The 13,404-nt window shown below is 53.7% G+C and overlaps 1 protein-coding gene across 2 annotated transcripts in view; it reads right to left on the reverse strand.

Annotated features, from left to right (window-relative positions):
- Positions 1-13,404, reverse strand: part of FAM124A (family with sequence similarity 124 member A) — a 171,062-nt gene that overhangs the window by 128,733 nt on the left and 28,925 nt on the right. For both annotated transcript variants that reach the window (XM_058276777.1, XM_058276776.2), the window contains exon 3: positions 1,767-2,500. In XM_058276777.1, coding sequence (XP_058132760.1) covers positions 1,767-2,500 — 734 coding nt within the window. The remainder of the gene's footprint in view (positions 1-1,766; positions 2,501-13,404) is intronic.

The following is a 13,404-nucleotide window of genomic DNA, read 5'->3' on the forward strand; positions in this document are numbered from 1 at the left end:
CTGTTTATTTTTTTTTTAGGTACCAGGGGTTGAACCTAGGACCTCAGACATGCAAAGCAGGTGCTCAACCACTAGGTACACCCACTCCAAGCTGTTTAATTTTGTAACTTAAAGAGAGGGGCAGGTGTGTGTGTCCTGCCAGAGCGGAAGGTCTCTGCAGCGACGCTGTAACAATAACCTGTTCGAATGGCCACCATCAAGAAGGACAACGGGCCATTTGTCATTTCCACCCAGATTAATTTAACTCCTCCACATATTGCTACTTTAACAGAGGTCTGCATTCCCAAGTCCCGAGATGCTAATCTTTCTCTTACTCTTTTCACGCTTTGGTGCTCTAACTTCAAAAGCCTGCGCCTGTACATGTTTTATAACCATTTCAATGTGTGGATTCTTCTTGGAAATAGTCTTTCAATGGTTCTGTTGAGCAGAGCCCAGGCGAAGCTTTCATTTGTTCCTTCAATTACGTGATTATAGGGACTGAGGAAAAAATACTCTAATTACCGAGAAAAAGGAAGGACTCTCTTCAGAAACAAGCACATTACGTTTGGTTTTTCAGAATAAGCAAAATCCTTTGCATTTCATTAATTTTTACTTGGTGGAACTGTATTACACAGGAGGATATTTTTCTCACATTTCAAATGGGTCTACGAAACAAATGCTTGTATTCACTTAACTGAATAATAAGAACTATTACTTAGTTCTGTATCTGCACAGTTCAAAGGGAAATCTGAAAATTATCTAGTTCCCATAAAAAATAAATACCTCAAAGTGACCTTTTTGACTTTGAGGGAGGTGGGTCTGGGCGTATATTTTAACCAGTTATCTGCCATTTGCCAAATTCTCCTTCATTTCGTGATACATGGTGTACAGCCTTGGCATTTCGAGCCAAAATCAACAAAACCTGTGAAACTTTACCTGTGATTCATGAAGCCACCATGTCCCCCAGCCCGCTGTCAAGTTTCTCCTTCCGGGTAGCCAAAATGTGAAAACTGAGAGGCCAGAGGCAGTTGAATTTTGGAGACAATAAATACTACTATACATCTTGAAGCGATTTACCTGTCGATTCCTGGGCTTGGAAAGCAGGTCTCAGGTAGGGCCTAGGTGCAGGCCTCTTTAATCTGTTTTTAAATCTGTATGCTGAGTTTTGAATTCTAGAGTATAATTCATTATCTCCGAAATGCTTGGGACAACCGTTGGAAGGCGGATAGGAGAAACGAACCAGGGAAGGAAAAGGACAGCCTACTGTGTCCATCTCAGCAAAGTATTGTCACCTACCTCTTCCCCAGCTCAAGGAAGCCAGACGCTCCACAGGCACCACTCGCCCCCTAAAACATCTACGAGGAAGTCATTTTAAAGGGAGCACAGCGTCTTAACAACCTACCGCCTGGCAGCTGCCGAACCACGGGGAGAGCTGGGGGGAAAGACCCGCTGCCTTCTCTGTTGCACGTCAATATATTTCACAATTTTCAAATAGGTGGGTTTCCCTGCGCCTCAGTGGGAGTGACGAATGCTTTGCTAACGACTCACTAGGTGCAAGGATGCAAGTTTGGGGACCTTTCACCGGCGAGCGCCCCAGCCTGGAGCCGGGGTGCATTTAAGCAGATGCTCTAGCCCAGGTGAGAGAGGCGGCCTGGCAGCCAGGTAGAGAAGGTGATTGCTCTTCTCCCCTTTTTCCTAAACTCGCCACTCCGCAACAGGGGTGCTGACAGAGCCGACCGACCGTTCCCCCAGACCAACAGACGGACAGACAGACGTGCACGCGGTACCTGCAGGAGGATGCTGTTCCCATCGTGGTCCTGCGTCTGCCACCGGCCCTCGCTGATGGGGCTGCAGGGGTGGGGCAGGAGGGGCACGAGCTCGCCGATGTCCCTGACGCGGACCTCCAGCACGGCGGCGGCGGCGGGGATGGGCGCCTGGCCGCGGGGCAGCCTCTTCAGGGAGAACTGGATGTCCACGTCCAGGGTGGAGAAGATGGGGAAAACGCAGAAGTCGGCCTTCCTGCGGCTGGGGCTCCGTCTGAGGATCAGCCGGTAGAACGCCAGCAGGTCGGCGTAGTTTTCGTGGCGGCAGTAGAGGGTGAAGCGCACGATCTCCCTGCCGCAGTGCACGGGCCGGATGGCCCACAGCGGGGTCCCCGGGGCCAGCGCGAAGAAGTCCTGGCTGCAGGGCAGGTAGGGCAGCAGGCGGCCCTGCACGCGCTCCGTGTGGTGGAGGCGCCAGGGCGGCCGCTGCAGCGTGCTGTGCAGCTGCAGGATCCGCTCCTCCCCGTACTCCTCCTGCAGAAAGAGGACCACCGCCAGGGCCGGCTGCGCGGCCTTGGGGGGCCTCTTGCGGCGCCGCGACGCCCCGCGCTCGGACACTCGGAACAGCTGCAGGTCCGGGTGGATCCAGGCCAAGACTTGGTCGATGGCCGCCTGCAGCGGCCGGCCTTCTCCCGGGTCTGCGATGACGTGGATGCTAACCAGGAAAGGGTCCTGCGCCTCCTCCAGCGAGAGCTCACCTGGCAGCACACAAAAAAGGGACTGTTTCAGTAAGGTGTCCCCCAGTGACACCCCCGGCCTCGGCAGGAAGGCAGGCTGGATTCGAACCCAGCGGACTCCACTGTCGGGGTCCAATTTTCTGAGCTCACGTTCGTGCACCAGGACCACTGCAGCTGCTCCCCAGCAGCCCAAGGTGAAAGAACGACCGCTACAAACGGTTTCCAGCGCCATCCTGTATTTCATCAGGCTGAGCGCACCTGCTATTGGAGAACAGAAAGTAAGGTCTCTACCCATTTGGAAGGGGCGAGAGGCCCCCGAGTGTAGGCGTCACTGATTATTTCCAGGAGCAGCAGCACCACCTGACTCCTCCTCTGGGGAGTTTCTTTCACGGGTTTATTTTGCTCATTCAGTTAACAAACACTTATGCAAGCTTCCCAAACGCCAGGCACTTGGTGCTGGCTCCTAGCAGGGAAGAGACAGAAACGAGCGTGCGCTCATGGAGTGTACTCTCGCTGCCAGCTCGTGCCCACGTGTTGGGGTGGCCTGCGGCATCGCCTTCCTGCTGGACCGGCACGGCGGAACAAGCACAGCCCCCTGCGTCAGAGCTCACCGCACCTGGGTTCTGGCAGAACGCCTGGGGGCAGCTGCAACTGGATTGCTTAACTTGGCAACACTTTCACAAGGGGGGAAACAGTCTGCTGGCCACACCGGCATATTTTTATGTGGGATAAAGGACTTGCTCTTTTAAAAGACAGGTCTCTATGGGAAGTGGACGTGGCTCAAGCAATTGGGCACCCACCTACCACATGGGAGGTGCCGGGTTCGGTTCCCGGTGCCTCCTAAAGAAGATGAGCAAGACAGCAAGCTGATGCAAAGGGCTGGCGCTGCAAGCTGACGCAACAAGATGAAGCAATGAGATGATGCAATGAAGGGATACAACAAGGAAACACACTGAGAGACACAACAAGCAGGGAGTGCACATGGCTCAAGAGATTGGGTGCCTCCCTCCCACATGGGAAGTCCTGAGTTTGGTTCCTGGTGCCTCCTAAAAGGAAGAAAAGCACACAGTGAATAGACACAGAGAACAGACAGTTAGTGCAAACACTGGGGTGGGGGTGGGGGGACAAATAAATCAATCAAAAAGATGGGTTTTGGGGCATTTACATAACTTTGATGATGAATCTCAGAGACATCAAGAAATCTTGAGATTGATTGTGGTGGGGGGCTCTGCCTCTGCCTCATGAGGCCCACAGGGTGTTAGGAGTAGGGCAATTGTGTAGCCAATTTCGTTTGAGAAGTGTGATGTGGTCGGAGGAACCACAACCTCCATCAGTTCACGGGAGGGAAGGTAATTTTTTTTCACTGTAGGTAAAGGCATTCCAAATGGGTCTCTGTGCACATTTAACCACGTGCACCTGCAAAAACATGGTTTTAATTTTGCTGGATCAAAACCCGCCTGAATTTAGTTCAGTTTGTTAATAACTTCTCTCTCTCTCTCTCATTTATTCATTCATTAGTTCACACATTTATTGAGCAACCACTATATACCAGACACTGGGGATCCAAGGAACCTGGCATCCCCATGTACTATGGAGTCTGTTCGTATAAACTCTGGCCTGAATAGAGCCCTATAGAGTTGTGCAGTGCACAACCTGTGCAACCACAGGGAACAATCCTCTAAAAAACCACAAGCCACAGATTTAGTTGGGGAAAAGAGACATAAAAAATTAAAATTCAACCTGATATATGACTATATGAAATTATGAAACACAACAGAGTTACATCTTAGGTCACCAAGTGGTAAACATTACCTACGGGCATCATTACCATTGAAAGGCTCTTGAATATCCAATAAAGAACTGCCTGGCAATGAGACAACACAGCCAGATAGGTGTTTCATTGGTTGAATACCTGATGAAATAACTGCTTTGAGGCAGGGCCATGTCATGAAGGAAAGGTTGTGTGTCTTTAAACAATAGATCCCCATTCTGCAGGACAAGATTCTAACGCTACAGGAGGCTTTAAGGGGCTGGAGAGTGGAGTCTGGAACCAAAGGGTAATGAAAGTAAGGGCGGAGTCGAGTCTCTGCTCCTCACTGCTCACCAGGAAGAATGATGGGTGGCGTTAAATCGTCCTCCCTCTCCTCTCTCTCCAGTGAGCATGTATTCCTGAATTTGTAGACACTGAATATGAGCACAAGGCAACTCCAGTTGACTACCATTTAACAAAAGGATTCTGGAGGAGACAGCATGTGGATTGGCTCTTAAAGGGCAAAGCACATCTCAGTCCTAACAACCTAAAATGTGGGGGAGAGTCCTGCAGGAAGAGGGCAAACTGTTCATGAACACACAGAGCTGTGCAAATAAAACCAGGCCCATTTGGAAGGGGGTGGTGAGTCACTGCTGAAACGCGGCGGCAGATGAGGCTGGAGAAACGGGCTTCGGCTCGGCTTGGCAGGTCATAATTGGCAAGGAAGGTTTTAACGGAGGGATGATGGGCTCCAGTTGGGGGAAGGTTGGACTTCAAGCAAAGAAAGGAATTCACAGACAGGTGAGGAGTTTGGACAAGAGCTAATGGGCTGTGTGGTGGGCTTTTTACCGGCCCTTGCTCTTCATCCCACCCTACATCCCTGCCCTCTGCCATGGGGCTTTACAGTCCTCCCAGTAAATGGGTGGAATGCATTTCCTCACCCTTGGACTTTGGATTAGACTATGCGCCTTGCTTTGGCCAAAAGAAAGAGGCAGCAGTGACACAGGTCCCTGCTTGCTGCCTTGCGCTTCTGACACTTCCACATGGAAAACATGGCGAGGCAAGCCCACCGGCCCCAGCAAGAGGAGCAGGGCAAGCCCAGCCCAGCCTAGGTCAGCTGACTGTCGGACCCCAGAGACCCATGAGGGAGCCCAGGCAGTGCAGGAAGAGCCACCCCTCACCAAGCCTGGTCTAGACTAGCTGACCCAAGACGCACAGGAAATGAGAGATGATTGCCATTTTAAGCTGCATGTGGGGATGGTTGTTACACAGCAATACTTACAGATGCAGACAGAGACACTGGTATAGAAAAGAGGCACAGAGTCGCAGACTATTTAGGAGGCACATAAAACAGGACTTAGGAGCCATATGGATGGGGAGTGGGATGCAAGAATAGTAGAAGAGTGCATTGATGCTTTCGGCTTGAGCAGCTGGTCTGATGTTGATGCTTAACTGAGCTAGGAAGTAGAGGCAGAAGGGCAGGTTTGTGGGGGAAGATAAGGAGTTCCGTTTTGACCCAGCTGGACTGAGATGCCTGAATGGCTCCCAGGAGGGGTGCCTATGCATCGCTGGGGTGAAGGGTTGGGTTTAATGATGGCCTCTTACCTTTCGACCACACTCTTGACTTTTTGCAGCTATCTGATAGGAGTGTGCCCCCATATTGGTTTGATTCAGCGACAAATCACCATGATGGCTTAAAAAGCAATCTGAATTCACAGATTACTCTGGCCCTTTTCTCTCCTTGCTCCTTCTGCCCTCCTGGCTTCTTTGCGTCTCAGGGAGCATCGGCATCCCTTTCAACAGAAGGGCAGCTGAAACTGAAGTAATGACAATATAAACTGATCAAAATTTCTCCCAGCCGGTAACCCCAGTAAAGGCAGGAGAAGATACCACAATAATCTAAAGTGCATATTTCGGTTTTCCATGGCATCTCTAGCTCTTACCAGGGGAGCCACGCGGCTCGGCTAAGAGGAAAGCCACACTCGATATAAATGGAAAAGGGCAGAGAGGCTTTGAACAACGTGGGGACGGAGGAAATTACAGATGGTTTCTGTGAGGGGCAGAGAGGAGACACGAAGTCGAAAGAATGTTTGGGAAAAGAAGTTGCTGGGGCAGCCAGGCCCGAGCCTGGCAGGTTCTGACCCGGCCCTGGGGCGGGTTCAGCGTCACCGAGACGGCCTGTTGGCTGACACGCCTGTGAGGTTCCCTGGCTCCCGGGCACGTCTTGGTGCTCTGTGGAAAGGGTCGCCTCATCCTCACAGCAACCCTAGCAGGGAGGCGGTGCTAGCGCCCCACGCCAGGCAGCTGGAAGCTGAGGCTCAGGGAGGTGAAGGAACTTGCCAGGGTCACCCCGAAAGTGCCCTGGGGCCACCCGCTCCCCTTCCTGCGGGCAGGTGTGCGTAGCACAAGGAGCAGTCGCCCTCTCTGCTCCTGGCTCCCCCGAGAACCCCACCCTTCCCTGCTCTCGCACCTTCCTGAACAAGGGCTTCACGTCTCAGACACCCATTTCCACCTTCTCTAGCCCTGGGTCCTGGAGGAACGATTAGCCAGAAACCTCTCCCGCTGGCACGGGCCCAGGCCTTCGCATCGGAGCTCTGCCCTCGAGGGCGACGCAAACGGGCGGCGCTGCCGGGGGATACGATGCGGAGACCACCGCCACGGGGACGCAGGGGAGGCCACCTCTGGGTGGAGCTGGGGACGGACGGACGTGCGAGGCCAGCAGTGAGAGGGCAGGAGCCCGGGTGCCTGACGCCAGGCTGTCGGGGCGCGCGCTGCGCCACTGAGGTTTCCCATAGAGCAGTGGCCAAGAGGGGACCGGGGGCTTGAGGGGAAGGGAGGACACGAGAATAACCGCTCGTGGTGAAGGGGCTCCGCCCCCCGAGGGGCAGGCGCGCCCGCGTGCCTCGGTGACCGCTCCTGGAGAGGCGCGGATCAGCCGCTCGGCCGGCCCGGGGCAGCCCAGGGGGCCGGGAGGGCGGCCGCCCGCGGTCAGGGGGCACTTGTCCACACAGCAGCGAGGCTTTCGCAGGAGCTCGGGCCTCCCGAGGGACAAGGGGGGCTCTTCCCACGGGGCTCGGGGCAAACAGACCTGCCTTGATAAGGGCGCACAGAAACGCCTCCCCGGAAAGGCCTGCCCTGTTCCACGGAGACAGACCGTTACTGTTCACCTGCGTGTTTTATACACCGGCCCCCAGAAGCTCCCTTTCCCTGCATGCCCCATTTTTGGTCACGTACTTCAAGAGAAAAAAGTGGACACAGTGACAGGCGTTGACTCGGCTCTGGTCATTTGTCCCGAAGGCTCTCCACGTGCTGTCTAATTCGTCTCTGGGACACCACGCCACCAGGCGCGCACTGCCCCGCCGCGCAGGGGAGGTGGCGGCCCACTCGCGAAGGCCCTCGAGCAGCAGGAGGGCCGTGGGAACCCAGGGCTGCTCACGGGCGCCCGCCTCCAAGCCCGCCACCCTTCCCAGCACCCGTCCGGCGTCCTGCCCCGAGACCAGCCCGCTCGCCTCGGGCCGTGGAACCGGCGCTTCACCCCTTCGCCAGCCTGAGTGGGAGACCCTGCTGGGGGGACTGCCCAAGGCCACGGCCGTCGCTGGCCATCCCTGCGCCCGGACAGGCGCCCCACGCTTGAGCGTGTTGGGGGGGCCTGAGGTCCTGCTGCCTGCTGGCTGACTCCTGGATGCCGACTGACACCTTGATGCCACCAATGGCCCGACGCTGGCTGACTTCTGGATGCCGACTGATTGCCAGGTGTTGAGTGGCAGCCAAATGGTGAAAGAGCTCCAGATGCTACAGGCCTGTGAATGCCGACCACTGCCTGGCGCTGACTGTCTGACTGATTTCTAGATCCCAGCTGACTGCTGGATGATGCTGATTGACTGCTGGATGCTGATCGGTGTCCGATGCATCTGACTCCTAGATACCGACTGACTGCCAGATGCCGACTGACTGCTAGATGCTGACTGACCATGGGATGACCAATGACTGCTGGATGCTGAGTGCCTACTGGATGCCAAATGACTTCTGTACATTGACTGACTGCTAGATGCTGACTGCCAGATGCCGACTGACTTCTAGAAGCTGACTGACTTCTATATGTTGACTGACTGACAGATGCTGACTGAATGCTGGATGTTGACTGACTGCCGGATGCTGACTGACTTTTGGATCCTGACTGACTGCCAGATGCCAAATTCTGGATACTGACTGACTGCCAAATGCTTACTGACTTCCAGATCCTGACTGACTTCTAGATGCTGACTGACTGCTGGAAGCTGACTGACTGCTAGAAGTTCACTTGCTGCTGGATGCTGACTGACTTCTAGTGCTGGCTGAACTCTGGATGCTGACTGACTGACAGCTACTGGCTGAACTATAGATGCAGGCTGACTTCCGGCTGCTGGCTGAACTCTGGATGCTGACTGACTGACATCTGCTGGCTGACTGACAGCTGCTGGCTGACTTGTGGATGCTGGCTGAACTCTGTATGCTGAATGACCACTGGATGCTGACTGCCAGATGCTGACTGACTGCCGGATGCTGACTGAACGCTGGATGCTGACTGGCTGCCGGATACTGACTGCTGGATGCTGACTGACTGCTGGATGCTGACTGGCTGCCAGATACCAACTGACTGCTGGATGCTGACTGACTGCTGAGTGCTGACTGACTGCAGGATGCTGACCGACTTCTATATGTTGACTGACTGCCAGATGCTGACTGACTGCTGGATGCTGACTGACTGCCGGATGCTGACTGACTAATAGATGCTAACTGACTGCTGGATGCTGATTGACTGCAGGATGCTGACTGACTTTTGGATCCTGACTGACTGCCAGATGCCAAATTCTGGATACCGACTGACTGCCAAATGCTTACTGACTTCCAGATCCTGACTGACTTCTAGATGCCAAGTGACTGCTGGATGCCAACTGACTGCTGGATGCTGGCTAACTTCCGGTTGCTGGCTGACTTCCGGTTGCTGGCTGAACTCTGGATGCTGACTGACTGATGGCTGCTGGCTGAACTATGGATGCAGGCTGATTTCCGGATGCTGGCTTAACTCTGGATGCTGACTGACTGACAGCTGCTGGCTGACTGATGGCTGCTGGCTGACTTGCGGTTGCTGGCTGAACTTAGGGTGCTGACTGTCGGCTGCTGACTTCCGGATGCTGACTTCTGGATCCTTACTGAACTCTGTATGCTGACTGGCTGACAGCTGCTGACCGATTTCCAGATGCTAACTGACTTCTAGTTGCCGACTGACCACTGGATGCTGACTGACTGCTGGATGCAGACTGACTGCTGGATGCTGACTGACTGCCGGATGCTGATTGACCGCCGAGTACTGACTGGCTGCCAGATGCTGACTGGCTGCTAGATGCTGACTGACTGTCAGATGCCAACTGACTGCCAGATGCTGACTGACACTGGATGTCAACTGACTGCTGTATGCTGACTGACTGCCAGATGCTGACTGACTGCTGGATGCTGACTGACTGATAGATGTTGACCGACTGCTGGATGCCAAATTTTGGATACCGACTGACTGCCAAATGCTTACTGACTTCTAGATCCTGACTGACTTCTAGATGCCAAGTGACTGCTGGATGCTGACTGACTTCCGGTTGCCTGCTAACTTCTGCATGCCAGCTGACTTCTGAATGCCGGCTGAACTCCGGATGCTGGCTGACTTCTGGATGCTGGCTGAACTCCGGATGCTGACTGACTGACAGTTGCTGGCTGACTTCCGGATGCCGGCTGACTTCTGGATGCCGGCTGACTTCTGGATGCCGGCTGACTTCTGCATGCCAGCTGACTTCTGGATGCTGGCTGAACTCCGGATGCTGGCTGACTTCTGGATGCTGGCTGAACTCCGGATGCTGACTGACTGACAGTTGCTGGCTGACTTCCGGATGCCGGCTGACTTCTGGATGCCGGCTGACTTCTGCATGCCGGCTGACTTCTGGATGCTGGCTGAACTCCGGATGCTGGCTGAACTCCGGATGCTGACTGACTGACAGTTGCTGGCTGACTTCCGGATGCTGGCTGACTTCTGGATGCCGGCTGACTTCCGGATGCCGGCTGAACTCTGGATGCTGGCTGACTTCCGGATGCCGGCTGGCTTCTGCATGCCAGCTGACTTCTGGATGCTGGCTGACTTCTGCATGCCAGCTGACTTCTGGATGCCGGCTGAACTCTGGATGCTGACTGACTGACAGTTGCCGGCTGACTTCCGGATGCCCACTGACTTCCGGATGCTGGCTGACTTCTGGATGCCGGCTGACTTCCGGATGCCGGCTGAACTCTGGATGCTGGCTGACTTCCGGATGCCGGCTGGCTTCTGCATGCCAGCTGACTTCTGGATGCTGGCTGACTTCTGCATGCCAGCTGACTTCTGGATGCCGGCTGAACTCTGGATGCTGGCTGACTTCCGGATGCCGGCTGACTTCTGCATGCCGGCTGACTTCTGGATGCTGGCTAAACTCCAGATGCTGGCTGAACTCCGGATGCTGACTGACTGACAGTTGCTGGCTGACTTCCGGATGCTGGCTGACTTCTGGATGCCGGCTGACTTCCGGATGCCGGCTGAACTCTGGATGCTGGCTGACTTCCGGATGCCGGCTGGCTTCTGCATGCCAGCTGACTTCTGGATGCTGGCTGACTTCTGCATGCCAGCTGACTTCTGGATGCCGGCTGAACTCTGGATGCTGACTGACTGACAGTTGCCGGCTGACTTCTGGATGCTGGCTGACTTCTGGATGCCCGCTGACTTCCGGATGCTGGCTGACTTCTGGATGCCGCTGACTTCTGATGCTGGCTGAACTCTGGATGCTGGCTGACTGACAGCTGCTGCCTGGCTTGCCCCATGGGCTAGCTCAGTGTTGCCCGTGCTGGCCTCCTCGCTGCCATCCTCTACCTCTCAAGGCTTCACACCAGCCTTGCCCACACCAACTCTGACTGTCTGGTGTCTGCCAGCCTTGCCCTCAGAACTGGCACACAGGTGTGCCCAGAGCACCTGCTCACCCTACCAGGTACGTCTAGTTGAAGGCACAGATCCCTCATCCCAAAGGGGGTCGTGCTTGGCTGCGTCTCAGGATATGGCACATTTCAGATACCCCTCCCTAGAATTTTTGAGTAGTGATACATATCTCTGTCATTTTATCCACAATATGCCACTGACAATTTGCAATTCAGTCGCAATATTTATTTAATCAAGAAACACCTTGAGAGAGCAGGTGTGGCTCACCAGTTGATGCCCACCTCCCACCTGGGTGGTCCTGGGTTTAGTTCCCAGTGCATTCTAAAGAAAAGGAGCAGATGCAACAAGATGACACAAGGAGTAGACACAATGAGCAGGGAGTGGATGTGGCTCAAGCAGTTAGGCGCCCACCTCCTACCTGAGAGGTCCCGCGTTCAGTTCCTGGTGCCTCCTAAAGATGAGCAGAGTCAATGAGCAGACAAAAGAGGGAGCCATCTCGGGGGATGGGAGGGAAGAAAGACGATTTATACCTACTATGTGCCAGGCCCTGTAGGATACAGCGGTGAATAAAACAAAGTCCCTGCCTTTCTGGTACTTATAATTTAGAGGTGAGGAGAGAGACAGTAAGCAAACAAATAACTGTATAAGATGATGTCAGGTTGCAGTGCCATGGACACTTCCCCGAATGAACACATGTTCAATGTGCATTTAACAAGCGGTTTCCATGGCAGCAGCTGTCACCACTGACCATTAACTGAATAAAGTGCCACATACCATTCCAGCACCTGCTAGCACCTCGGCAGCCCCAAGTCCCTGGGAGGCTAAAAGAACTGGGACGAGGGCACTCGCGGGGGCTGCAGGCGGCTTGGTTTAGGGAAACTGGCCCGGAGCTTGGCTTGAGACGCTCCAGCCTCGCATGCAGAAGGAGGCTGAATAAACTCCTTATTTGCATTTCTAAAACCCCACTCTGTGGAACAGCTCAGGAGCTTAGAGACTTGGTATGCCAACCAGACCCACACGATCAAGTGGCAGAAAACCCGGCCGAGCAGCGGATTACGTATTCAACAACGATACGCACCGGTCACAGGCTGGCACTGTGAATGCAGGGCAGGTCACAAAGCAGGAGGGAAAGAGGTTCCAGATGACCAAACGCAAAATGCACTGCACTTGGAGGGCCGGAGGCCACCCCTCCCCACCGCCAGAGCCCACAGTCTTCCCAGAATCCCTGAAATAAATGCTCCAGAGAGGGGCGTCCAAATTCCTCCCTGGAGAGTCTATTCATCCAAATGTAATGAATAACCTGCCTTAATCTCTTTTTTCCAGTTTCTTTTCTCAGGCCACTTCCCTGAACCTGAGAACTATGGGAGAAAACTGTAAGCCATTCCCTTACCCCTGTCAATCCTTAGGATAAAACTCAGACGTGCTCATTTCTTAGCAATTTTACAATTTTGACAAGGCCTTCGGTTGGCCTGCCACTCTGGGCTGCCAAAAGTGTCAGGGTGTTTTCCAGTCTCAGGCCCAAATTAAAGTCAAAACTTGCATGCAGAGACGGGACTCATGGGCATCTGGTGGCAGCAAGGTGACATACAGGGTTTTTAAATGCACGTGTGTCCAAACTGAGTTCACTGAGGCAGTATAGAAAGGTTCCTCACCCCTGGCCTGGACTCACAGGACTTTCCTGAAATTAAAGCATTTACCCTTGGTTGCCATGGTTAAGCCAAACTGTTTTTTTTTTTTCCCCCTGGCAGTAAGCAAGCTCTCTGATCCTAAGCCCTCTCAAGCCTTTTTAGGAAGTCTGACGTCGCTGAAACTGTTCTCTGAATTCCCCGTCTGTTGCTGAAGCAGTATCAGGGATCCGGATCTCTGATTTATGTCCCTGAGCTCGTTCTGCAATCAGGACACTATTATGAAAGAAATTAAAAAGTAAGGAGATGCTTTTGATGCCCTGCATTTTCTCCACTTGGAAAGGTGACATCCATTTTATTTTACATGTATTTCCAAACTTCATCAGGTCCTTCATTCTAAAACATACCCTTGCAGGTAGGAAGAGGAGGGGGAAAGGACTTGAAATTCCTACATGGCTTGACATACAATCTGGGAGAGGGCCAGGCAGTTTGAGATGTAATTAGCCTGAGAAGGTGCAAATGCAGCAAGAAATGCTTCAAGAGATCGAGCCTATTATCTAAGTAC

Source organism: Dasypus novemcinctus, chromosome 15 (genome assembly GCF_030445035.2).
Source record: "Dasypus novemcinctus isolate mDasNov1 chromosome 15, mDasNov1.1.hap2, whole genome shotgun sequence".
In the NCBI taxonomy this organism is placed as follows: Eukaryota; Metazoa; Chordata; class Mammalia; order Cingulata; family Dasypodidae; genus Dasypus; species Dasypus novemcinctus.